Source organism: Strix uralensis, chromosome 7 (genome assembly GCF_047716275.1).
Source record: "Strix uralensis isolate ZFMK-TIS-50842 chromosome 7, bStrUra1, whole genome shotgun sequence".
In the NCBI taxonomy this organism is placed as follows: domain Eukaryota; kingdom Metazoa; phylum Chordata; class Aves; order Strigiformes; family Strigidae; genus Strix; species Strix uralensis.
Genome location: NC_133978.1, coordinates 23,961,932 through 23,988,243, shown reverse-complemented (window position 1 = coordinate 23,988,243; position 26,312 = coordinate 23,961,932). Strand labels below are relative to the sequence as shown.

The 26,312-nt window shown below is 35.1% G+C and overlaps 1 protein-coding gene across 1 annotated transcript in view; it reads right to left on the bottom strand.

Moving 5' to 3' along the window:
* Positions 1-700: 700 nt before the first annotated feature.
* The window catches only part of HECTD2 (HECT domain E3 ubiquitin protein ligase 2), a 41,879-nt gene continuing 16,267 nt past the window's right edge, over positions 701-26,312 (bottom strand). Inside the window, exons 7-21 of the mRNA XM_074874917.1 lie at positions 25,321-25,366; positions 24,127-24,236; positions 22,621-22,769; positions 20,950-21,073; positions 18,546-18,642; positions 17,553-17,660; positions 15,564-15,696; positions 11,893-11,981; positions 10,760-10,918; positions 10,267-10,341; positions 9,166-9,253; positions 8,760-8,866; positions 6,470-6,585; positions 5,699-5,842; positions 701-3,290 (exon numbers count right to left, since the gene is read on the bottom strand). Coding sequence (XP_074731018.1) covers positions 3,170-3,290; positions 5,699-5,842; positions 6,470-6,585; positions 8,760-8,866; positions 9,166-9,253; positions 10,267-10,341; positions 10,760-10,918; positions 11,893-11,981; positions 15,564-15,696; positions 17,553-17,660; positions 18,546-18,642; positions 20,950-21,073; positions 22,621-22,769; positions 24,127-24,236; positions 25,321-25,366 — 1,666 coding nt within the window. The 3' untranslated portion in view covers positions 701-3,169. The remainder of the gene's footprint in view (positions 3,291-5,698; positions 5,843-6,469; positions 6,586-8,759; positions 8,867-9,165; positions 9,254-10,266; positions 10,342-10,759; positions 10,919-11,892; positions 11,982-15,563; positions 15,697-17,552; positions 17,661-18,545; positions 18,643-20,949; positions 21,074-22,620; positions 22,770-24,126; positions 24,237-25,320; positions 25,367-26,312) is intronic.

The window sequence follows — 26,312 nt, the reverse complement described above, 5'->3', positions numbered from 1 at the left end:
CCTCCATATCCGTTTGCTAGAAGCCAATTTATATTTGCTGATTTTGTGAATCTGAAATTATTTGTGATACACATTTGTAAGATACAACTTCTCTCTTCGTTATTTGTACTTTATCTACTGTTAGTTAAGAGGAAAGTCTGACATCTAATTAAGTGGTTTCAATCCTCATCTTTGCTGCCACCTGTAGGTAACTTGAGTGGTACAAAAGAGACAAGAAGCAAGTTTGAATCTGGTCAGGTATTAGTTCTGTGGTCAGGACCCGTGTCCATGAGAAAGCATGATGCTCTTGTTATCTGCTCCTGTCGATTTTAATGTTAAAATTAGTCTGAAAAAGATAAAACATACAACATCTTGGCTTTGTCTCTCCTTGTACCACAAAGTAATCTTGCAACTGAGGAAATAAAAAAAAATAAGGAAAATTAAGTTGAGGATCTATGCTATTTTACAGCATTATTACACCAGAGTATGCGCTGGAACACCTGTAATTTTGACTATAAATATAGAATATACTTCTGGGTGTCTGTCTGGTAGTTGAAACTCAGTTTCTTTTTCAGTGAGCCATGCAATGTTTTAGCAAAACTGTTGCTGTAAAGAAAACTTTTCAAAAGAAAAATAAGACAAAAGAAGATAGGTTGATCATATTTTTAAACCCATTATGATAAATTTTTAAAACGTGAAATTAGACAAGGGAGGCCAGAAATTGAAATATTTGATTTAATGACTGCACAATTTTAATACATAAAAATAGATACTTAGTAATGAACAAGTTTATACAAACCAGATTTCTTTTGTACGGTACAAAACAATGATGGAGATAAAAAAAGATTTGCTGGATTACAGGGCAAGACAAAAGAACAAAAAAACATCATTGAGGAAAAGTTTTAAAATGACCAGAGGCTTATTTCATAAATACAGTGCAATACTTTCATTTAACAAATACAAAATTTACTATTTAATTTATCAACATCAGGAAATATATAAAATGTCATTGAATGACAATCTTATTTAAAAACTGATGCAAATACAATAGCCTTTTTAGAATTCTGAGGTAATATTACACAGTAAATCAAAAAAGCTTCAATAAATAAAACTAAACCCAAGGCAAAGTGCAATTCAGTGAAAATAAGAAGATAAAGCTTTTATTTTAACCATAATAGATAAATAGTTATTAAAAGTGGGCTTAAGCCATAAAAAAATATCTTGGCTAATTTGCCGTGTTTTCAGATAAACTGTATAGCTATTTATTCATAAACCAACCTTCCACGAATCCAATTCTACAGAGAGGGGAAAGGGGGGAGGTGTTTGTTTCCAGATTTCTTACCTACATTCACATTCAGCTGTTAAAAATTTAACATTGCTTGAAGATATCTAGTTCATTCAGTGCAATGGTGAAAGTTCAATTTATTTCTTAACATCTAAAATCCTGTAAATTAAAATTTATTTTAAAATCTCCATTTGGGACAATGTAAAATGCACAAGTTTGAAGTGCTGCTTTTAACACTCTCCATGCTAAACTAGTTTTGTTCCAGGCTGAAGTCAATAGAAATTTTATTACTGGTTTCAAGGACAGCACAATGAATACAGTGCCAAATATTTTAAAATATCCTACTATTTATCTCTGCTTTAATAAAACAGTAAAATCACCAGTACCTTCTGTAGGAAATAGAATAAAATAAAATTTACACTTAGCTATTGAAGAAAATCCACAACAGCTTTGAAACTATGGATTATGCAGATGAATTTGTTCATCATGTGTAAATCTGTTGGTTGTACATAAATAATACAGAGAGGGAAAATAAGAATAATATAATATTTTACTCTTATTGCAAATAAGTAATTGAGTATAGACACTACAAGATACTTAAGCATCCATGCCCCAGCAGAAGTCAATGGGGAAAGCTGACAAATTAGATGCCAGTGTCTTGAACGATCTGGGCCTCATTCAGCTGAAAGAAAAATCTATAGAACACACAGTAGCTATTCATATTAAAAAAATACTATACTGCATGCTGATAAATTCTTTCCATTTAATGAATAAAACCCAGACTTATAATTACATCTGCATTTTAGAACCAGTTTCTTTCCCAGCTCCTAATTTACTAACTCAGAGCAAGAATACCAAGAATTCTTTTCATGTAGTTTGTGCAGTGATAACCACAAAACATTGTCTTTAAATGCTGGCCTTCAAGTTAATGAAAGCTTCAACATTCTTCCGAAATGTTATTGTATTCACTTTTGACACAGCTTATTTAAAACCTTCAGCAAAGTTGCTGAAAAAAAATGATAGCATGATACACTATATCAGTTTTTCCATGTGTTGTGGATTTAGTTATTTCCTGAAATATTTCACCATATGTGGAATTTATTTTAAATATGTAGTTTTGTTTACTATAACGCTACAGTAGATCTGGTTAGTTTGCTGTCAAAGAATGAACATACAAGTTGCTTAATACCTGTAGTTTGAACTTGAATCCCCTCAAACTGAAAAAAGTACCTTTTAACACTCTTGTACAGTCAAGTGTAAAAGCTGAATATAGAACATCTAAAACCTCTTATTCATAAAAAATAAATTTTTAGCAGTAAATGGCACTATCAAAACCCTATTTGTTCACAGGCAGTTATTTACATGCTTCTTAGACAGCCTGTTTCATTGAGAAGGAAAACCAGAATATTAAAACTGCATACATTTTATAAAGACTAAAATGCCTATTTGCCTTTGTGAAAATATGGCTACATGCTGTATGTTATATTTTTTCTATTATTCATGTTAATTGAAAACATTCTACCACTGGGATTAACTAATAAAGAAATATTCTGTATATTATGTCCCAGTGGATACCTGTGGTATAAAGGAATTATGATTAATGATAAAGTGCTATTAAGAAAAAACAGAAACAAACTATAACTTATAAATTGTCTTAGTTGGGTTCTGTTTATCAAATAGACTAGCTTTTTGTATGAAGAAAGCTATTTTCTGTGACAAAGCAAGCAGTAAATGTATTGCCATTCAGGAAAAAACATACACTTCATATTTAGTAAAAAAAAAAAAAAAAAAAATCTAAGTTGGGTAAGACTGGCACAGTATCAAGACATAACAACAAAAAGCTTAAAGGCACAATTAGAAGAGAGTGAATGCTACATAAAAATGCTGTTCTTGAAGTATTTCATTTTATTCTAGACCAAAACCCTCTGCATTTGAAATTCCAATGATCAACTTTTGCTTCAGTTCCTTCTTGTTCTTGTAAGGAGGGAGACAGAGCTGGTTGAAGCAGGTATGGGCCACAGGTAACCTAAAATAATTTTTTAAAAGAACCCAAAAAACCCACATTTAATGATAACACAATAGAAGCAGAACACTGCCAACTGCCTACACATATTCAGTCAAACATTACTTAAATAAGAAACCCTGTAAAAGGAACATTGATCCTAATGTTGGTTCAAGCTCTGTTGAACACAAATAACACCACTGTTTGTCGAATGCACCTCAGGTGAATTTGTTTGCCTGCAACTCCCTCCCCACCTTTCTTTTTTTTGTTAAGTTGGAAACATCTCCTTCCAGGTTTTGGAAACTGCGGGTACCGTGTGACTTCAAAATCCCTTTTTCTCTAAATACAAAATCTGGGTATAATCAGAATCTGCAACCCAAAGAAGCAAGGTGTGTCTTGCAATAGGTATAGAGGCACCTAGATGAACCACATCATCACATTACTGTGAGGATACAGAACTCAAAGTTCAGGCTGGTAAAATACATCTTTACAGACGTATGCAGAGCACTGAGGTGCTGCTAGAAGCCCTGGAAAAACAACAGTTCACAAATTTTGGTCTTAGCCACACCAGCACTTTCAGTTGCAAGTTTCTTTGGAGAGCTGTTTGAAATATATATTGCAGATACCCCTTAGGACTGCCTGACTGAAACACTGGAAACTCTGCTCCTCACTAGAACGGATTAGTTTGATGAGAACTGTTCTTCAGTAGCAGAAGCATTTGTTTTGCCAGCAGTATGAGATGCCATTAACATCCTGCCTCAAAGCCACAGGCAACAAGAAGCTATGGGATCTTCTTGCCCTTTATATTCTCAAGTGACACACAGGACAGCACTGAGGATATAGACTTGTCCTACAACTGATTACTTGTGGGGAGAGAGGAGAAAGGCAATGAGCTGAAGCTCAACCTGACATTTGGAATTAACCCAACACACTGAAAAATTTCTAAAACTTGGACACTTAAAAGTTAAATTTTAATGTGTGACTCAAAAGCTCTTTAGTTCTGTTTTCCCTGAAGCCCTTAGTTTTTTGAATGGCAGTAGCTTGGCCTTTGGTCATTAGTAAACGTTCTTGAAAGGGGGTGGAATCCCACCAGATCTGGAAACCCAAGCTACTTCCCTCTCCTACCCTTTCAACAAGCAAGCAGAGATCTGTTAATGAGACTGGAGTCATGTGCTTCAGAATTTGGAAAGTTGGAAAACTGGATATTAATTTGGCAATTCTTATTGATATTATATTCTTTGGTCCTGTTGTGTGAGCAATGCAATGCCAACATGTCTACATCAATCCCTGTGCAGGCAGTCTGACTGCAACAATTATCTTGCAGAATACAGACCTACATAATTTTAAAGTGCACACTATTTCAAAACACATTTTCCCGTTTTTAAGAAAAAGAACATTTTACAGTAGAATGAACTTAAACAGAGATTCAACATTGACTGATATTTCTTCATTTTTCATTAGATCCTCACATTCCTTTAACATGTTACTGGAACCAGTTATTAGCATTAGAAATACGTTAGTAATAAGATAAACCAAATTTAAAAACAAAGCCAAAATTTATTTTGTTTATGCATTTAATTCAGCTCTCCACAGAAAACCCAACAAAATTTTGACTTTAAAAATATAGCGCCATTTAAGTATTTTGATTATGTTTGAGAAATCTAGGTCAAGCCAGTAATTACTGCTTAGCAGCAATTACTGCTTAGCACTGAGCTTCAGAGCAGTAAGATTTTCTATACAGCTTTCCAAATTATTTAAACTGACTTTCTCCAGTCTTGAGAAGAAAAATACTAGCTGCAAAGTATGTGGAATTTCTCAAGTCAATTCAATACAAAATAAAATGCTACCAGAAACATAAGAACCTGGCATGAACAATTTAACCTTCACAATGAAATTACAAGGCTGCTTTTATTTCTTCTGAGCAAACTCTGTATCAGCCACACACTTACTAGAGACCCTAAAGCTACATCTTTTCATACATGTTAAAATTCTTGTTTAGACCATCAAAAAAGAATGCAAGCATTTCCTGCAACTGCAGGGGCTCCTATGCATAATGACAAACAGACTCAACAAATTCAGAAAAATTAATGGTGATTCACAGTATATTTTCATTAGCTCAGCTGTCATGTTAAGAACAATTAAACAAATATTTTATTTGCATTGAAACCATGTAAGGAATCTCTATAAATAAAGACTTCCTGGCCCCAAATGTAAACACTGACTGGAGAATCAATTTTGTATCAGATGCTCACCTGCAAAATTTATGTAGGCAATAAATGGCTATAATAACATTCTGAAGACAAACTAAAGGAGTCCATGCAGTTTCTTCCTTTTACATTAGTTTTCTCTTCTTTAAAAAGACATTCAAAAGCGATAAGGGCTCTCGGAAAATAATTTAACAAAAATTTTTAAAAATCCAGAAAACAACTTACCAATTAGTGGATGTGTCACTCTTTGAAATCTTGAAATTCAGATCAGCCATTCCTCCCACAGGTACTCTATCACTTCCTGTAGCAAAATGTAGCAGCTTCTTTTGAAGGTCAAGAGAAAATCCAAGTACTACATCCCAAAAGTATCTATGTTCAGGGCCGAGGGAGAAGAAAATGGTGTAACTTGCCATATCATGACAAAACAGTAAGAGCATAATAATACAACTGCAAGTACTACATGAATACATGACTGTCACTTACTGAGAATTTAATGAATGTAATATATAGGACATCAGTACTATCCTCATATGCAAGGTTAAATAAATTCCCAAGGAGTTAAGTACAATGTTTTATGAATTTTGGAATGATATCTTGTCAAATGATGCCCAAACCCACTTTTCTATAAAAATATAAATGCCTTCTACTCACTAATATAAACGTCCTTAGTATCAAATAGAATTGGAAGAGAAAAAGCATTTTTAGAAGATTAGATAATAAAAAAAAAGACTCAGATTTCACTACACAAGTTTTGAACCTACTCTTTTTAAACTACTTCTAGCTGATTGTAACCTTTTAAAGGTATTCAGCAACACATTATGCCATTAAGAATCTAACTCTTTCTATTTATAGATAATAGTGTCTTTGTCTTATTTGGAAATTGGTTTTTAAAACTTCAATCATTCTCAGATTATCCTTGAAGAGATTATTCCCAACAGTCTACCATTCTATGATTTTTTTAAACTCAGTAATTAGAATGAAAAAAATTAAGCCTACCGTATAGTAAGATCAGTTTTTTGGTAGCCCTCATATTGGGTACTTCTCTGTAAAGCGGACATATCAAGTTCAGGACTGCCACAGACAAGAATTTCAACTTCTTCTGGACGAAGTAGCTGCCAAAAATCAAGGATAAAATATTTCATTTTTTTTAAAGATAAGAAGTGATGCTACTAGATTCAGATTAGATTTTTCTTTTGGCGTTATAGAAAAATTAACAGAATATCATTCGCTATAAATCTAACTTAGATACATATTGTTTTATAGAAAAATTAATTCCTCAGTACTTTGAAGAATCTCTTACTACTGTATATAGTAAAAAGCAAATTACCAGATAACATCATATTTTAGTGTATTTCTTTTGTTCCTCACTTCTTTTTCATTCTTACATTTATTACACTGACTTGCTTGTCATCTGATTAGATTACAAATGGGTCAGGAAGAAAATTAAATTTGTATGTATGGAATTCAGAGGGAGGGTCTTGGAAGTTGTAACCAAAATTCAGATCATTTCGTTTACACTGAAAGTCCCAGTGTAGGTTGATGAGTAGCAGTGGCTGACAGAACTTGACTCGTGTGCCCCCAGGGCTCGGTTTTGGGGCCACTCCTGTTTAACATCTTTATTGATGATCTAGACGAGGGGATCAAGTGCACCCTCAGTAAGTTTGCAGACGACACCGAGTTGGGTGGGAGAGTTGATCTGCTCGAGGGTAGGGAGGCTCTGCAGAGAGATCTGGACAGGCTGGAGCGATGGGCTAAGGCCAACTGTAAGAGCTTCAATAAGGCCAAATGCCGGGCGCTGCACTTGGGCCACAACAACCCCCTGCAGCGCTACAGGCTTGGGGAGGAGTGGCTGGAGAGCTGCCAGTCAGAGAGGGACCTGGGGGTGTTGATTGACAGCTGGCTGAACATGAGTCAGCAGTGTGCCCAGGTGGCCAAGAAGGCCAATGACATCCTGGCTTGTGTCAGAAATAGCATGGCCAGCAGGGACAGGGAAGTGATCTTACCCCTGTACTCGGCCCTGGTGAGGCTGCACCTCGATTACTGTGTTCAGTTTTGGGCCCCTCACTGCAAAAAGGACATTGAATTACTCAAGTGTGTCCAGAGAAGGGCAACGAAGCTGGTGAAGGGTCTGGAGCACATGTCGTACGAGGAGCAGCTGAGGGAACTGGGGTTGTTTAGTCTGGAGAAGAGGAGGCTGAGGGGAGACCTCATCGCCCTCTACAGCTGTCTGAAAGGAGGTTGCAGAGAGCTGGGGATGAGTCTCTTCAACCAAGTAACAAGCGATAGGACAAGAGGTAATGGCCTCAAGTTGTGCCAGGGAAGGTTTAGACTGGATATTAGGAAGTATTTCTTTACAGAACGGGTTGTTAGGCGTTGGAATGGGCTGCCCAGGGAGGTGGTGGAGTCCCCATCCCTGGAGATGTTTAAGAGTAGAGTCGACTTAGCGCTGAGGGATATGGTGTAGTTGGGAACTGTCAATGTTAGGTTAATGGTTGGACTAGATGATCTTCAAGGTCTTTTCCAACCTAGACAATTCTGTGATTCTGTAATTGTACACACTGCTGTGCAAAGCAAACACACATAACAGTAAACCATATTTAACAACTGCTAAACTTACACCTGCAGAAACTACTTATTCCTTTACAACAACATCATTAAATTGCATGAAAGTATGTCAGGGCATTTCAATGGATATTCATTCTCCTTCCAGAACCTGCCCTGCAGTCACATCTCACTTTGCTGCAAGCATGTCATACTTGGCTAATTTCACAGGAATGAAGAAAATCTCATGCAAATTGTAATTGCCTCTTCTTTCTCTTCTTACTGCACAAGGGATGATGGAAATTACAAAAGGCATTCCAACAGCCAAACAGGACTGAATACGGAAGAATGTTTAATCTCAACATCATTGAGTGTTCTTCCTGCAAAAAGTAATAGGTGTTTTCAGAGGAGACACTTGAGCACACATAGTTGTTCTGTTGCTCATAACTGTAGGGGATACAGAGAATCCTTGTAAACCATTCACAGGAGAGCCCGTGAAGTGTCTGTGAATGCCTACTGATAAACCCAACTTATGGAGCTTTATTTATCTGTTTTCAATGGAACACTACAGAGAACAGTTGATTACCTGCTTAATTTCTTCTGCTTATGTTGGATTAATCAACTACCTTGATTAATCAAGAATCTTCAAGACTCCTAAAATCATCCAGTGTAATTTCTTTAATTCAGATAAGTCATTGTCACATATTTCAAACAGAAGAAGAGTTATGTTTCTTTTTATTCTTACCAGTAATGCATATGAAGCACAGACACTATGAAATCCATAATAGAAAGCTGCAAATTGTTTGTAGATTGATTTGTTGAGAAGAAAATCAACATAGAGCTGCACATATTCTAAAAAAGAAAAACATTTTATTTTGCTACATATTTTAAAATAATTTGTTTAATAATCATACTAATTTAATAATTTGTTTAAATAATAATTTGTTTTAAAATAATTTATTGCGCTCTCAAATTGTACTGAATTAAGAAAAATGAATGCATTTCACTTTAGATACTATTAAATTGGTAGATATTAAATTGGTAGGAACTACAGTAATTTCATTTTCCCACTTTGTTAGAGAAAACCTAGACTTATAAGAAGGAAAAGGACAAACAAATCTGCCAAATATGTGTAGTTAATATTGAAGTACCTTTCCTATTCTGATTTGTGACTGGAATTTTATCTCCATTTGGCTTTAAGTTGTAAGATTTTATAACACCAAATTCTTCCTGAAAAACCTGGAGAAAAAAGGAGTCAGTGTCAGTACTGGACAATACATTCATACACTCCCAAGTTACAAAGCTTGTATTTATTATTTCATGTATTTCCCCTGTCTCTCTCTTTAGCACATGCTGTAACTCTGAGGGTTGTGGGATTTTTAAAAGTTAAATGTTACAGTTTTCAACAAATTGCTCAAGAAATTGGTATTCAAAGTAAAAAAACTGACCCACTTAGACAGTGGCATATCAAACTGACCTGCAGGCTCTGGAACCACGAAATATTTCATACAGGAAAACAATTTAGGAGCATCAAATACAATTAAGAAGGTATTTGTTCCACAGTAACTCACCTAGGAACTCAAAAGTTCCACTACTGTCAGTGGGTCTGAAGTACCCGCTATTGTCAGACAACTTATATGGTCTGACAATAATGGAACTCAGAACTGAGGGAAAAAAGGTCATTACTAGTCCAATACACATCCATAAACCAGCACTAAATTTTACTAACTAGTATGTGTTCTAAAACAATGAAGAAATTAAAAAAGCTTCCTTGATTGAAGTAGAAGTTAGATGTACAGGTCAGGCAAAACTACCATAACTTGAACAAGCTATCGTTCAAGGGAGATTTCCTGGACAAAGCATATAAAATAACCAGAATAAGCTTCGACTAGCATCTGGGTTAGACAGAAAATGGATTGTTTTGCAGCCAGATGAATTCCACAAATCAGGTCACCGATTGCAAGGTGATGGCTGAGAGCGGGAAACGCACTAGCAGTTGGCCATGCAACCCTGGTAGTCAGTGCTCAGATCCACCTACACTGCCAAGGGACAACAGCTTAAAGCCTGGTAAGGGAGCCAGCCTCTGTATGCCCTGAGGCCCCAGGTCTAGACTGGTCTTGAAGCAAGCTTTAATGCCCATGCAGTTATATTCCAATCAGCAATCACAGAGTAGTAGACCACTCCATTGCAGAAACATTGGTAAAAATTACTGAATGAGTTTGAGAATCACTTATAATTGTGTATTTAATGACCTGAAAGGTTGAGTAAAAATCCTCTTCGACATTGCCTTCATAGGATAGAAGTTCACTCAGTCCATGGGCCAGTTCCTACAATATATGTAAAAACTCTTCAGTAAATCTTCAAAACTAAGTGATGTACTTTGCAAGGACGTGCCAGAATCATTACTTTATACAGAAAGTATCTTGGAAAAAGCTGTATATTCAAAATGTGTACACAAAGAAAAACCTCACTGCTTAATTAATATGTGTGTGCATATATATTTGTTCATTTTTTATTTCAGTATAAACTTACATTTTCCTGTTTACTACTGAAAATGCATCAGATTTTGGTATTCTAACTTCAAGTAGATCAACAACAATACTGCTATGCTAGAAAACATGGAGACTTTATCAGCCTGTGTTGAAACAAAGGCTGTTTTCAAACAGTTTATAATTCAAGCATTAAATATAAATAAACCAGGTTTTAAATCAGTAATTTAGCCTCTTAAAAAAACATAATACTTACGGGCATAATCTGAAACAGGTCATCTAATGTGACATCAGAGATGCCTACAAGTGTGTTATGATCACAGGGAACAATGGGAGGACTCAATAATTTCTTGTAACAGCAAGGTGGGAAACGAATATCCAAGGTAATGCTATTATATACAGCAAGTCCCATAAGCTATACATGTCAAATGTTAAGGGCAAACACCACACATCCTTATTATAGTTAATATTTTAAGTAACTTGAAAAATATTTTAAGATTTTAGTCAGCATACTCATTCTAAACTAATACATGCTAAACAAACAGAAGGAATGAAAATAATTTTTTTGTACTGACAATTTTAAATACAATTTTGTATTACAGTTAAGTACTAATTAAAATGGTCAAATGAGGCACACTTGAGAATCTTCATCATAATACTCTATACAAGCATTTCTAGAATAAATTGTTCCAAAGTTGTTACAAAAAAAGTTTTTAAAGAGAACTGTAGATATTTTTAATAAGAAAATTCTAGAGAGAGCTCAATATAGCAATTTTTCTTTTAAATAAATCTAAAAGCATGAAGACAAACCTGCACTGGCACTACAGCTCATCAGCTAGTACATTTAAGTGTATGTCATGAAACAAATTAGAAGAATCCAGTTCACAATTCAGCTTCTCACTAGAACAGAATAGTTTAGTTGGAAGAGATCTACAACAATCATGTGGTCCAACTGCAATCAGTAAAATGGGGACATCATCATCTCATCTCAGTGGAGTTATTAGCATATATTATCATTAATCATTTGTCTGAGGACTTCATAAAGGAGCACAACAGAAAACCTAGGAATATTAATGCATACAGGCTCATTTATGTTTACTGAATTAAACACAAAGGTGTAAAAATTACAACTTATACACAAAAAAGTTGCACGTTTAATCTTAATTCTAGTATTTTCTGACCGTAAAATGTACCACGTACCCACATACCACCATTTTCTTCCTATTTTTAGTTCACTTGTTTGAATAACATTCTTTTTATACAATTAAAATGGAACACACTTGTATACACAGCATCTGAATGAACTTTAATCAATGCCTTATTTCATCCCCATACCAAGTCATTGAATGGCTGTTCATTTAGCACCGTCTAGCGGACACAAAAGGATACAGCTCCAACCAATCGGAATTCAGAATAGTTATCACACTTAAAGCTGCTGAACCAATGGCAGTGTGAGTCCTTGTGGTAGGTGAACATGCCTGCAGAACAGGAATGGGGTGGCCTTTACAAAATCTCATCTTTCTCATATATGCACCTTTAAAAGTGCCCCTGAGTGCCTGTATCTCCACACTTGTTCTCATCTCCATCTTCCCGACCACAGCAGGAGCCTGCAGGTGCTTGGGCAAGGACCACCAAGGGCAGTGCCAAGCCTGAAGGAGGCAGAAGCCCACCAACCCTGTTGTGTGCTGGTGCAACATGTTTTCCAGTGCCTCCAGTAGTGGATATCCTGCACTGTCTCTGTGCAACCTGTTTCTCCACTATACTTCATCATCCATACAGCCAGAAACATTAATTGTCTAACCAAAAATTTTTTTGCTGCAAGGTAAACCTATTTCTTCCTTCCTGGGTCAATAGCAGATGACAATCTTCAAAAATGCTGGCATGAATCCTATGATACAAATACCATAAGCTTCACTTTCTTAGAATAGAAAGCTGTAAAAGGTTCATTTTGTACACACACTAGCAGCAAAGGGGTACATTTCTTTTCTGTCAAAAAATTGTATCAGAGAAGTTAAAAAACCCCAAACCACCAATACCCTAAAAAAGCCTCTCACTGGTCTAAATGACAAGCTAGATCCTACTGAACTCACGACTATAGACTAGCTTGACTGCTATTTGCGTCAGATAAGGATCATTCTGTTTTAAAGAGTGATAGAAAGTAAAAACCTATGTAATGAAGCCACATAATAGCTTTAAGATGCCTAGGAAGTATTGCTCAGAGAAGGAAGACACACTCTAGTTAAGTGTGCACTAACAGTGAAATTAACTTCAGCAATGCAGAAATTGTATAAAGTGTGATGACTGGTTTTAATTTGTTGGGATTGAATGGGCTGACAGTTTATTACTGTTTCTACAGTCAGTGTACAAACCAAAGCACTGAATAGTTTTAAGGACATCTTGTATGCAGTAGTTCACCACATCTGTGTTTGAAGATGAAGTTGGGGAAAAATAATATTTAAATGAAAAATTTAAACTCCTCTGGATTAAAAAAAAGAATAAAAATCCAACTGATGTCTCAGGAACATTAGTTCTTATGAAAATTTATAGGTAAAATTCTGCCTTCATATTTTTCCCCTCTACTCTTCTGAACAGTACAACTTTCTTTTGAACTTTTGCTCAAAAAGGTGCTCATCACAAAAGCTTTAGACAGTGCCTTTATCAGAAGCAACAGAACAGTTGCATGTAAGGCACAGCAAGGTTCACATACTGAAAGATGGCAGTGATACTGGAACAGAATAGGCCTCAAATCCCATTTATTGTCTAAACCAAGATGAAAAAAAGCATCGTAACACCTATAGGAGGGCAGACAACAGTGTTAATTGGGAGGTCTTTAATTTCAGGGATAAATCTGCAGGATCAGCTGACCTGGAAAGGGTAATAACAGTGATGTTTTCCTATGTTTTTCCTTCCAAGCTTCTGACATACATTATTTGCAATTTAAACATTAAATACAGCAGAGTATACAGCCCCTTTCTAAGGGATGAGAACATTTCTGAACTCCTCCCACACTTGGCTGATAGTCATATCAATGAAAGAATTTACACTTTAAAGTGAGAAAGCCTGCCAGATCTGGTGAAAAAAACGTTACTCTTGAATGTTTCCAAACTCATCAGTTACCAAGCTCTGCTGACAACACATTTTTACTAACGGAACTGTCAAACTTACAGAACACTTTCTCCAGGATAAATTGTTTCCTATTAAGGTTGTTATCACCAAATGTCATCTCTCTACACAGACCCCTTTCTACTAGGAAAAGGGCTATAGGCAAATAATGATTTCAGCAGATTTGAGGACATATTTATGACTTAAAACTCTGGACCCTTAGAAGGGGACCTATAAACAACAGATGACCATGCATTTAAGGGACATGAACACTTCCAGGCAAAGACAGACAAGTTCTTGCATTCTACCAATGACTAGCAAGCATTATGCTGAAGTTCCTGGAAATCAATATTTCTAATTTAAGAGCTAGCCTGGGAAAACTTTAACCCATTATGGCATCAGTAATGTATCCATGCACAGCTGAGGAAAGCAGACTCATTTGAGAAATATTAGAGTGGGGAAAAACACCACCCAGATCCTTCTACAGCAATATGAAACAAGTAGATAGAACTGCTTGTTTATGAATGCTCATTCATGTCTTCATATCTCCTATTTACTCAAAAAAATCTTCCTCTTTTTTTTCTGCTTTGGGCCTGCAAATATCATTGTGGGCTCACAGGTCCTGAAGACAGCAGAGGCAGGCTATTTCCTTCAGTCTCACATCTGCCTATACTGTCTCTGCACCTGACTGAAGGACCTTTCTCCCCTGAGAGCATCTCAGACCCCTTTAAGAATACTGGCCACACAAATACCCCAAACAGAATGTATGATAACAAAGAATCAAGTAAGAACTAACTGCTGCCAGTACTAAACACAGAAATAATGCTAGAACTTGCATTACACTGTCAGTGCAACTATCAGTGCAAATGGAAACCGTTGATGCATGGGAGGCCAGAATCAGCAGTTTGCCAGAACTGAGCACAGTAACAGCATCCAACTGTAGCTACTTAGGAAAACCAGGAGAACTCCCTAAACTACCAATATGAAGACAGCTGAAGGCAGTGTAAAATGGGAAAATGCAGCACGAGGAGAAAGAGGAAAGGATGGCAGGTGACAAACAAATACATTTGGCTTTATCTCCACTTGAATATTTGCTAAACCATCTAATTCAGAGGCTGCTATATTGTCTCTTCCTATTTTGGAACAGGAATATCATATTCCAAATCGCAACCAAACAACATATCAAGCTAAATGGAAGAAACTTATTCTTAAATCCAAATATACAAAAATTTCCATGGACAGACAAGTGTCAGTGTTTCAATGGCTTGCATATCTTTTGCTTATTCTTCTCAGCTTGTTAGTAGGTCTAACAATTCACTAACACTCATTCCATTTGAGTTAAATAGATTTAAATCATCCTTGTCCTACTCCATAAAATAGTTGAAGGCCTTCTCCCATCTGCTCAGAGGTAAACCAAGATCCAGTCTCTGGCAAGAGATAGAAACACTGTAACAACACAGATATATCAGAGGAACTTCAAGGAAAAATCTACTGCTAGTCTTGAATTCCCCTGCTTTGTATCCAGTATGCTCACTGCCTAGGTATACTAACAAACCATAAACATTGAGCCTCTGGTTTCTGAAACGAGGTTTAGCATGACTAAAGTCTTAAAAAGCTAAATCATAATTTTAATTCTAAACATTTCCATTGATCAGAGATTTGTTCACCCTCTAATTTTGCCATACCACTGAAGCACAATCTCAGTTTTTCAGCAACACTTGAACTTCCCTATCAAAATCCAAAATCTTCAAAGATCTTCAAGTACTTCCCACTCTCTTCCATTTTCCTCTATGCCAAAACTTCTTCTCATCTATATACAATTCTAACCTGCCTAGTTTTTTGTTTTTACATCAATTAGTAACTGGTCTGCCTAATGAAGAATTCTTATCCATTACTGTTTGATAATTTAAAAATAACATATTTTCACATTGTACTTAAAAATATTTATGAGGACTCACCGTAATCTGGGTGAAAAATCTGGCGAATCAGAAGAAGAAACCATTCTTTTGTCAGGCCACCCATATCAAGACCAGCTTCCCCTACAAACGTGACTTTCAACTTCTTTTTCAGATCTGCCCTCTTCCTTGCTAACTATTGCAAAATAGGTAGGGAAGAAGAAAAAAGGAGATGTAACATATTATCACTATCTCTAGCCATAGAGAACCCATCTCTATCTCTCTCTACCGCTATTGCTTTGTTTAAACTAGTAATTTGCATCATCTCCTACTAATAGGTCAAAACTATATTAAAACAATGATTGAATTGCAGAAGCAAGATGATCATGACTACTTGACATCATTAACTACCTTGCACATGATGCCACTCTCTAGGCTTGAAAAGAAGTTAGGTGTATGCAAATGGACTTCTAATAAGCTACTAGATACAATGAATTGAGTCCATCTGGAATATTTTGGACCTATATATTTTTTTACCTACACAGAAGACATTCTACCAGGAAGAAATGACACATTAAAAAAAATAATTAGACATCCTTTGGAGATATTTAGAAATAAGGAGGTAGCTAAAACTTTCAATATTTGGACACCGTTCTGTTCAGCATAAGATACCTGCCAGAAAGTATCATCTGTTTTGCAAAACTGTTTTTTGGACAATGGTAACAAGTTATTTTCATTCCTTTGTCCTAAGAGATAGCATTTCATCCAGGTATGCAAAGTTGCTGCAAAGAATTAGATTACAGCCTTTCACAATTGGCAGTGATCTTTCAGGTCAAGTCCCTATACAATTTTTATTTAAATCATTAATTAGCGGCCAGCTCCAGAGAAAGTGTTTATACCAGTTAGGAAGATGCATATGATAAAACAATGTCTATGTTGTTAGCTGCTCAAGTAAATTCCCGTTGCACAAATTTTATAACTATAGGCATTTTTATTATTTGACACAAACTTTTTATTAGCTGAAGTGATTTTCCTTTCAAATTTAAAAAATTAATTTGCAAATACAAATAAGACATCTTTCCCCCACCTTCCACTCCCCACACTTGTAAGAATATGGATAATATCATACATTCTTACTCATCCCTGAGACGGACAGAAAAAAATATCAAAAATAAATAGCCAAAATATTCTTCTATCAGAACTCTTGAAATTGCTCTTGGCTATTTTCATGTGGTAAAAAAAACCCCTACAATGCCTGAGAGAAAGCAGTATTACCACTCATATTTCTTCTATCTTAGGAAAGAAGGCCAAAATAGACAGGCTTTAATGTAGGAAAAAAAAAAGTTTAAACTTGTTTTCTGAACATGAGTAATCAGAATTTGTTTGGTCTTATTTTCACCACTTGGACTTATTTTTCCATACCATCAGGCTGTTTTTAGTGTTGAGAAAGAATAGGGAACTAGATTTCATTAAATAATGTTAATTAGCAAGGTTCAGTGGATACTGAAGAACTGCCTACTTTAATGGACACATTTGTTTCATTTTTAAAAAAGGAAAAATTACATTCAAGAATGTGAGGAATTAGTTAAAATCAAGATAAGAACTTAAGAAAAGAAAGGCTAAAATAATTCTTATAGGATAGAAAAGTTAGTGAAGGAAAAGAATAAAAATATTCCAAGAATTAGAACAGAACAAACTCATTAGTGATTAGTCACTTACTATTCATGTTCCTATCATGACCTGATAATTATGCACCGCATTCTTAAAATAAAAATTGCAAACACAAATACATACCATGTGGCACGCAAACATGTATGTTTATTGTAGGCTTAGCTATGGAGCAGTACGAGGATGAAAATAAAGTTCAGAATGTCTAACCCAATCAATTCTGCAGCACTGCTATTGTGACAGAAATTCAGTTCTTTTTATTTAATATTATAGTTATATTCCCAATCTCTTAGCACAGAAAGATTTAAATATGACTTATCAAACTGAAACTAAGTGCAATAATTGTTCTGCAGCAACACACCATTTAATTACATTTTTTGTTACCTCATCAAGTGAGTCACTAACAAGATGCGTCCTCCTCACTTTCACATTTAGGAACAACATATTCATGTCAGGTTTCTGTCTGCGAGAGACTTTATCCACAAGGCTTTGCTATTTGAATGAAAAAGAAACATCATACCTGTAGTATCTTCATTTAAAAAACAAAGTGCCATACTTGATAAATGTAGAAAGTCCTTAGTATCTTGCATTAAAGACATTACCCCAATATGATAACTGCTTCAATATCTTCTAAGAGGTAGAAAGCAATTTCTTGTCTATTGCAGATAGAATTTACACCATAGTCAAACTAACTTATCAGGAAGTTTAACAAGAAGGCGGCAATTGTGCAGCAACCTTTTAAACTCCCCAAATAGTTAAAAACATACACATACAATTCTGAAGACTGGTTTATGCTTTACTTAACTATTGACAAGACACATCCAGCAAGACAGGAATGGATAGGTGGTGGTACTGCCACATTGAGCACCAAGGAAACCTGTATCACCTAGCACCTGAATGAAATTACCACTGGAGGAGGCAGACAACGCTTCTTTCAAAACAGAAAAGGCTGCCCAGAAGCAGTACCTCTTCTGGGACTTGTGAACATACAGTTGCATCTTGGTCTTCCATGACAACATATTCTCATAGAATAAAATAGGAAACAGTCCAAAATTCTCATGGAATTTTTCTTCCTTAATTATCATGTTAATTTAACATGCTAGCACATTATGCTTATTTCTGAAAAAAAAGTTACTGTAACTCTTTCTCCACAATACTGGTATTTATAAGCATCCTGAAACTAAGAACAATAAAATAAAAAGTACTGAAAGAATCCAGCATGGACATTTGTATCAATAGTAAAATGGCTCAAGTTCTTTTTCAGGGTAGTCTGAAATACTAGAAGTTGTGACGAAGGGCTGTATGCAATACCAATCTAACAAAAACTTAAAAAATACCAACGGATAAGGCACAAACATTTATCACTAATTGACTTACCCGTGCAATACTTATCATCTGTTGTTCTGAGTCCCTTTGAATAATAACTTTTTTTGCTGCTATAGAAATAATAAATGGGTATTGACAGAAAGAAAACCTAAGAACAAGAGAAGAGAAAAGTATTTGCTTTTTAGCATCTAGCATATTATTTTCTTTTTAAGAATACAGGAGTGAATCGTTGCATTAACATCCAGAAACTACCTTCCCTCCACTGATAGTAATTTGCAAATAGCTGCTGGTTTTTGTGTTGTATACATAGATAATCAATTCAGTAGAACAAACTGTTTATTGCAAATACTACTAGAAATTGTCATTAGTAATAACACTTATCCTCAATAAAGCTCTTTTTTATTGTTTATCATTATCAATAGACCTAATAAAAAGTCATCTTCTGCTTTAAATACTAAATTCTAATTGCTACACTAAATTAAAGAAAATGATAGTATCTTCTTACTAAATACAAGAAAACCATCTATCTCAGTGCAGCATTCTTAGGTACACAGTAGAAATATTTCTTGTTTGGCTTATTTGCTGCAGAATTGATTTTCAGAGGAACTGATTTTCCACAGGTCCTTCAGATTTAACTTAGGGTTACAACTGTTTAGGACTTCTAAAATATCAGATCACAGACACATTCCACTGCAATCAAATAATACAAATAATTTAGAAAAACTTCAGAAATCATCAAGGTAAAAGATTTTTTTGTTACTGGTTATTTTGGTAAGTTTTTTGTTGATTTAGCTCATGCATCACCTAGCAGAAGTTCATATTGAAATACCCAGAGCTTCAGACTCTATGTGTGCATCTTCAATCCAGACTACATGTGCACGCTGAATCCTGTCTCTGAGAAGCTCTGAATTCTAGCGTCTTTAGGAAAGAATGGAAAATGAGGAAAAATATTCTCACTTGGCCTCCTGGAAATCCTAATCCAAAATGTTTTACCAAGGAGTGTTAACTTAGTTCGAAGAATTATGTATTTCAAAATATTTTATATAGGGCTTGCTCCTACTTGGCCTTCTTAGTTTCTAAGCATATAGTCTTGATTGCAATTCTTTTGTTGTTTTTGTTTTGTCATTGTTGTTTCATTTTTTAAAAAAAATTTCTTTTTAAGTGGAACAACACAGTTAAAAGATGTAAAATTGGAAAAAAGTGTGGTTGTAACAAAGTAAAAGAATTATATTTACCTTAAAAATAATACAGATAGTCTGCACTTCAGCTACTCCAGAAATTATGTGTCAAGCAAACTTTGTTTTGATATATAATGAATTTCCAGTGTCCCAGCTAACTGAAAAGAACTGGAGCAGGTGGAGATCTCGCAGCCCTTTTATAAGTTTGGATGTGGGTGCCAAAACAGCCAGATGGTGCCAATGAAAAAATAAAAAAAAAATTTTTAAGCTCAGCACTATTCAGATTCCAATGCTTTGACTGAGACTATGCAAAGCCTACTGTATTTATTGCTATCATGTGTCACGAGGTTTTTTTGTTTGGTTTGGGTTTTTTTTTTTTTAATTTTCTTCCTTCCCAAGCAGAATATCAGGTATCAGACAGAAGTCTAGCCTAAAATACCTGCCTTTGGTGGAGCAAATTATGCCCTCCAATTTTTCCTCAACCACTGCTAAAGGCAAGGAAAATTGCACATGCAATAAACAAAAAGCTACATTTGGATGGCTGATGTCTTAAATTAGCTTACTGAAAAGTCTTGAAATATGGGGAAATTTTAATTGATCTTCTGATTCAAGCTGTAAAGACTGAGTGATACATACTGATATGCTGAAAAATGCAGCTATACAAAATAACATTTTTATTAAGAAAACATTAATAAGATTTTAAACTTTAGCAGAAAGATGAAATGCCTAGATGTTTCTAAATCATACTGCTGGCTGCCTCTCGCAAGAAGAAACTACCTTTGCAAGCTCTGAGTCTGTAAAGATTTGTGTGTTCGTTTTCATGTAACAGAAATAGTACAGTTGATTTAACTGGAACAAATATGATCAGAGCCACATATATACAGGTAATTAGATACATTTTCATCATTAAGTACTAAGTATGCATACAACATCACTTTCTATGAATGTATTGGAGGTTAAAATATATTCCTTGTAAGATACAATTAGAAGTCTATGACAATAAATAATAAACTCATATTATATTTTACATCTTTTCTCCAGTTTGCAAAGGCAGAATGAGATCTGTTACAATCTCACATTCATGCAGTAGCAAGTATAGCACATAGTAGCTATACTATGTTTTTCCAATGAGATACAGTATTTAATGTAGCTATATATACATAAAAGGTATGTATACACACACACTGTATATGCACTACATATAAAATAGATATCCACAATGTAGATACAGTGCTTGGAAATACTACTAAACAAGGACTACCAGTTATTCCTTTTACCTGTGAGAATTTCCATAACACTGCCAGTTATGATACTCTTCCATAAGATCAATATGATCAAGTGTAGAATTATAGAAATCCGTATATGAAATAATAGGAGGACTGATCAGACTATTTGCAGCATCTATAAAGAAAGCACAAAAGTCTTAAAATACTGTCTGGATTCAACACATCCATTTTCTAGGCATCCTGAGCACCAGTGACCTCAGAAACTTTAAGGCAAAATCAGCTGCTAATAACTTTGTCTCAGTCTTAGCTACAGAATTACAACTATAACATAACACCATGTGACATCATAATAATTGTTGTAGAAAATAGTAAATCCCTAGGTTCAGCCCATTTACAATAAGAGAACCTTCATTTGACTCTAGCCCACTTAATGACATACACTTAAGGCTGCACAGATAAAGAATGCTATGTTCTGCTGAAATCAATGAAAAAGCAGTTTGATAGATGGATTTCTTAAACACCTTCACTTAATTTCAAGCATAGCTATGGATATAAAATCTACATACTTTCCAGTTAACAATTATGTGTTTTAGTTTGATGCCTGTTTGCAAAAGGAATGGAAAGGGAGGGGCACAAAACATAGTATGCAAAGATATGCCTATTTCCTCAGGTAACCACTACACCATCTAGACCCACCAGTACAAAAATTAAGTACTTGACCAAATGAAGAAAACCAATTCACATTTAAGCTACCTAACTCATTATGTACCATTCATATAATGTCAAACAGCTAAAAAGTTTTCTCTATTTGCACTTAAACGTAATTTAGTTTGGATCAGTCAAACACAAAGTAGTGTATTTTGAATTACTACATATCCCTTTTCCCAGAATTAAAGAATCACCAACTTTTTCATAGATGACTAGACAACACACGTCTTGGTTTTAAATACAGATGAGCTTATGTGTCTAAACTGTTGCTTTGAACAAGCAGGACTGTGCAAAATGCTTTTAAGTAAAAGTTTTAAGTTGACAGCGAAATGAAAATATCCTCATCCCAATCTTAATTTTCACTTGGTGGTTTCATTTTCTCCAAGATAGGAGAAAGAGTTTTTGCCCCTCAAGAAAGGGGACTGACCTTAAGCCCCCCATTTCCATAGTAAGGGCTCTAATCACTGAGGTATTGGGGATGAGTGGGGGAGAAGGTTTGCATTTGCAGTGGTCAAATTTGCTGTGCTCTATGTTGAGCTGGACAGGAATTTACTTTTTTTAAGCTATAGTTTTGGACTTAAGAGGCATGTGCATTGTCTAACCTCTTAGATGCTAAATTCTTCTGTGGGGATAAACCAGTCACAGAAGAAATTCTGGTAATTACACATTTTAAAAAGTTTCTTTTATAAATCTAAGGGAAACCTTAACTATTGGTTACTCCTGTGGACTTTTGTTTGAATAATCTTCAGTTGTTACATGAAAATGATGCATAGCAATTATCTTCTACTGGAAAGCAAGTATGAAGACATGCCAATAGATGTTTTTTGTTGCTTACCTCTTTTTAGGAATTTTATTGTAGTTTGTACTGTGCCACCATTGCTGTCAGTCTCCCCCAGAAGAGGAGAGTTATAAACGATCACCCCCCCCATAGGCATATGTAGGTCTACACACAAACGTACATTTCTCTCTCTCTCTCCGCACACACACATGCATACACAGCTCAAGAATACCTACTAAATAGAGCCAGGACTTTGGTTGCTGATGGAATCCACCAGGTACATTTCACCATAGGTGGAAACTCTTCAGGTTTTGCAGGAAACAGGCGTAAAGAAATAAATTGCAGTAACCTGTCCACCAGCTGCTTGAACCTCCTCTGTGAAATCCTAAAACAAACATGCTGCAGTTAATCCCATGTGATCACTGTCCACTGTAGAGTTTATATTATCAGATTTCAATGTTATTTTTTAAAAAACATGCTTTTGTTCTATACACAAAACAAAAATTCCAAATATAAAGTTTGAAAGAGCATGCTTTTAAATATTGGCACACAGCAATGCTCTTCAATGTACCCCTAACTATGCTTTTTAATGTCTCTGACTTAAAAAAAAAAAAGCACAATGGAATCATTACTTGTTCTTGACTTTTAGTAAACAAAAAGAAAACAAAAATCCTTAGCTATTTCACTCCACAATCTGAATATTGAGGAATTCTGACTTTTTTTGTTTTGAGATACTTGGTCCTATTGAATAAAGAGTAGAAGGTACTTCATATGCTTGTGACAAGTGCACGTTTTAAATTATGCGCTGCACCACTTCCGTAATATCACAATACACATATATGTGTAGATATATTAAAGCATCCTTTTCTAAATAAGAGCTCTCCTGTTTTAATGATTTAGATTTCTAATACATATTTTAAGAATAAAAACATCAATATGCCTATCGCATCCTTAACCAACAGGGTAAACCTTATTTCTAAATAATGGTCCAAATGAAATCACATATTACCACAGTTTTAAGCAAATCTAGACATATTACAGGGTGGGGGGAGGGAAATATAATTTCCATCCTTGCAGAGAAGAAAATCCTTTATTAACAGATTCCCTAGGAGATAAGGGAATTATGAATATGGCCATTGAAACTTTTTTTTTTACCTCAGACTAAACATTTTGCACAGCCATTATAAGGAAGGCAACCTGCATACCAACTTAAAAGCTTTTCTTTGGGCAGTTACCCCCACATGACTTTATTAGTGAGGTGCTATTCAGAGTTATTTCAATTAATTAAAAATCTAATGTCCTATCTACACTCTCTCACCACTTCTATTACACTACAAAGCAGGGACTCAATTTCCTTTGTGGTTTTCATACAATACAGTAAAGTTACAGTATCTTTTACAAATTATGCAAGATAAACCTTTATTTAAACAAAGATCATAAAGATGTATTAATAATACCATTTAAACATGTATCTAAAAATTTGCACACATAAGTTATTTTGCAATTAAGGCTTTCTTGCATAAAGATATTAATTCTTACATATTATATACAGTTTGCATCTATAAATCAGTATCACTTAGTGGACTATGTCCAAATGTAACTTTGAAAACAACAAAAACAATCTCTTTAGTCAATTAAATTAGCTTTCATATAATTTATAAAACAGTCAACATCAATGGAAATACAGTAACAATTGTAATCCTAAAAATGGAATTTTTAATTTTATTTTTTTATTTTTTTACTTTTTAGACCAGTGCACTAGGAAATGATGGTCAGCTTCTGTTAAGGCTGCTATCTGTCTTAGCAAGTGAGCATAGATGACATAAGTAGAAGTGTTACTAAATTGAGGATTCTGAAAAAGATTAAAAAAATGTGTTAGGTTAATAAACTGCATAAAGGGAAAAAAAGTCATTAGGATTTTTTATTATGTTTGTTGTTGCCAATACAATTACGCAGGAAAGGAATTCACAAAATTGCTGTGACAGTGGTAAAACTATGAAAAAAAATTATTTGCAACTTCTAGTCAAATAAAAAATATATAACTTCTGTATTGTAAAAGTATGATTTTTTTGTTTGTTTCCAAGAAAGCCCACAGGTAATAAAGGTAGTACTCAAACTATTTTTCTGGATTATCATTACTCTGTAGCACATAAATTACACTCCTCTGAGTGATGTGCTTTCCATCTCAGTAATAAGGATTCTCACAGCTCCTGTCTTCCCGCACATCAAGCCAAACTTATTTTCCTCTTATATTGTATGAATTCACACATTCCCACTTTTCAGCAGGATATATTCCTTATAATTCACAGCTAGTATACCACCCCAGAGAAGAAACTATTGTCTCAAAAAATTAAATTACCATCTGATCTTCTCAAACAACAGCAGAAACCTCTTCTTGTGTGGAGAGGTGTTATCTACACTGGCAAAATTTAAAGGGGAAATTTGCTACAAATGCAAATCAACTATAGTAGTAAAGGTAAGAGGTTAACACAAACAGAAGCGAGACAATGTAGCCAGTCAGACAGACTGGAGAGAGGCTGCTAGATCAAATGGAACACTGGAGAGAGTTACAGCAGTATCAAAAAGTGCATATATGGAAACTTTCTGGAAAGATCAGAGTTACAGCATATCAATAAGAACAAATAACCTGCTAAAACATTTGTTCTTTCAACCCACAAAGTGATAGGAAACAATTACGTATCTAACTGTTAGTTCATAGTTTTAATCTATGCAACCTTTCCCTATCAACTGTATTCCATTAAGCTCCCATTCCCATCATGCATACCCTACACTTCTGTATTTTAATACATTCTTATAACAGGAAATTAAATGTGAAGTATCTCAGCTATACAGAGTATCGTTTGCACAGTATACTGGTTTATAGATTATAAGTTAAGCAGACATAGACTTAAAGAAAAATACTGTATTTTTCTTACCTGTAAAAGTATACAGTATGCTCTAAGATCATCTTTTGTTCGCGGCCTATGAATTAATGAAATAATAAGCAGAACCATATGTATACATCATATACACACATTAAGAGTCATGAAATCACGCACCTATGATTTCACTTTGCTTTGCCAATATGTGTAGAATACCATATTTAATGATCTTCACGTCTCGTAGAAACTGAAAAGGCGACTTAAAGATTTTGACTACTCTCTAAAGGCAGTAGGCTATTTTAGCATGTCTTTTGTGGCATAACACGAGAGAACGCAAAAAAAAAGTCAGAACTGAAGAGTAAGAGGTGTTCCAAAGAGGGAAGTCCATGCTGTTGTCTATCTCAGCTGACACCACAGAAGAGTTTATTTGCCCCATCTTTGATAGTTCCTGCCAGAATTCTTCATATACTTCTACCACCACAGCCTCTGTACTACTTGCTGTTGATCTGCTTTAGATAATGCTTTACATAACCACACATACACATGCAGCAACAGCACAGAAAGGTAGTACAAGGTGAAGAAAGGAATAGCCAAGGGCTGGGTCACAGCTGAGTCACACCAAGGCGCTGCCTCTTGATATATCTTTTTGTGAATCAAACTATGCATTCTCACTTCTATTACTTCTTGCTAAAACATTGTTATCGCCAAACCTCCTGCCTGTGGGCTATGCCTTTCTGCATCCTGCACTGCCCTTTCTCTGCTGTTGTCACACATGAATGGTATGAAGTAAACTTTGGATCAAGGAATTATCTAGGTTAAAATATCCTAGTTGCTGTTGGGGGATGGACAGGGAGAATATGTTTTACTCTAGATAAATTCCTTAATTCATCTTACAGTTCAGATGCCAAAAAGATTTCCCTGGCAGCAAGCAGCTGACATTTTGTAGGGAAATGTATGGCTGGGGCTGCCTCTCAGAGGTCCAATGTCAGCTTACAGAGTTCAAGATATATTTCAGCAGATTTGCTGCCAAAAGGAGACAAGTTCTT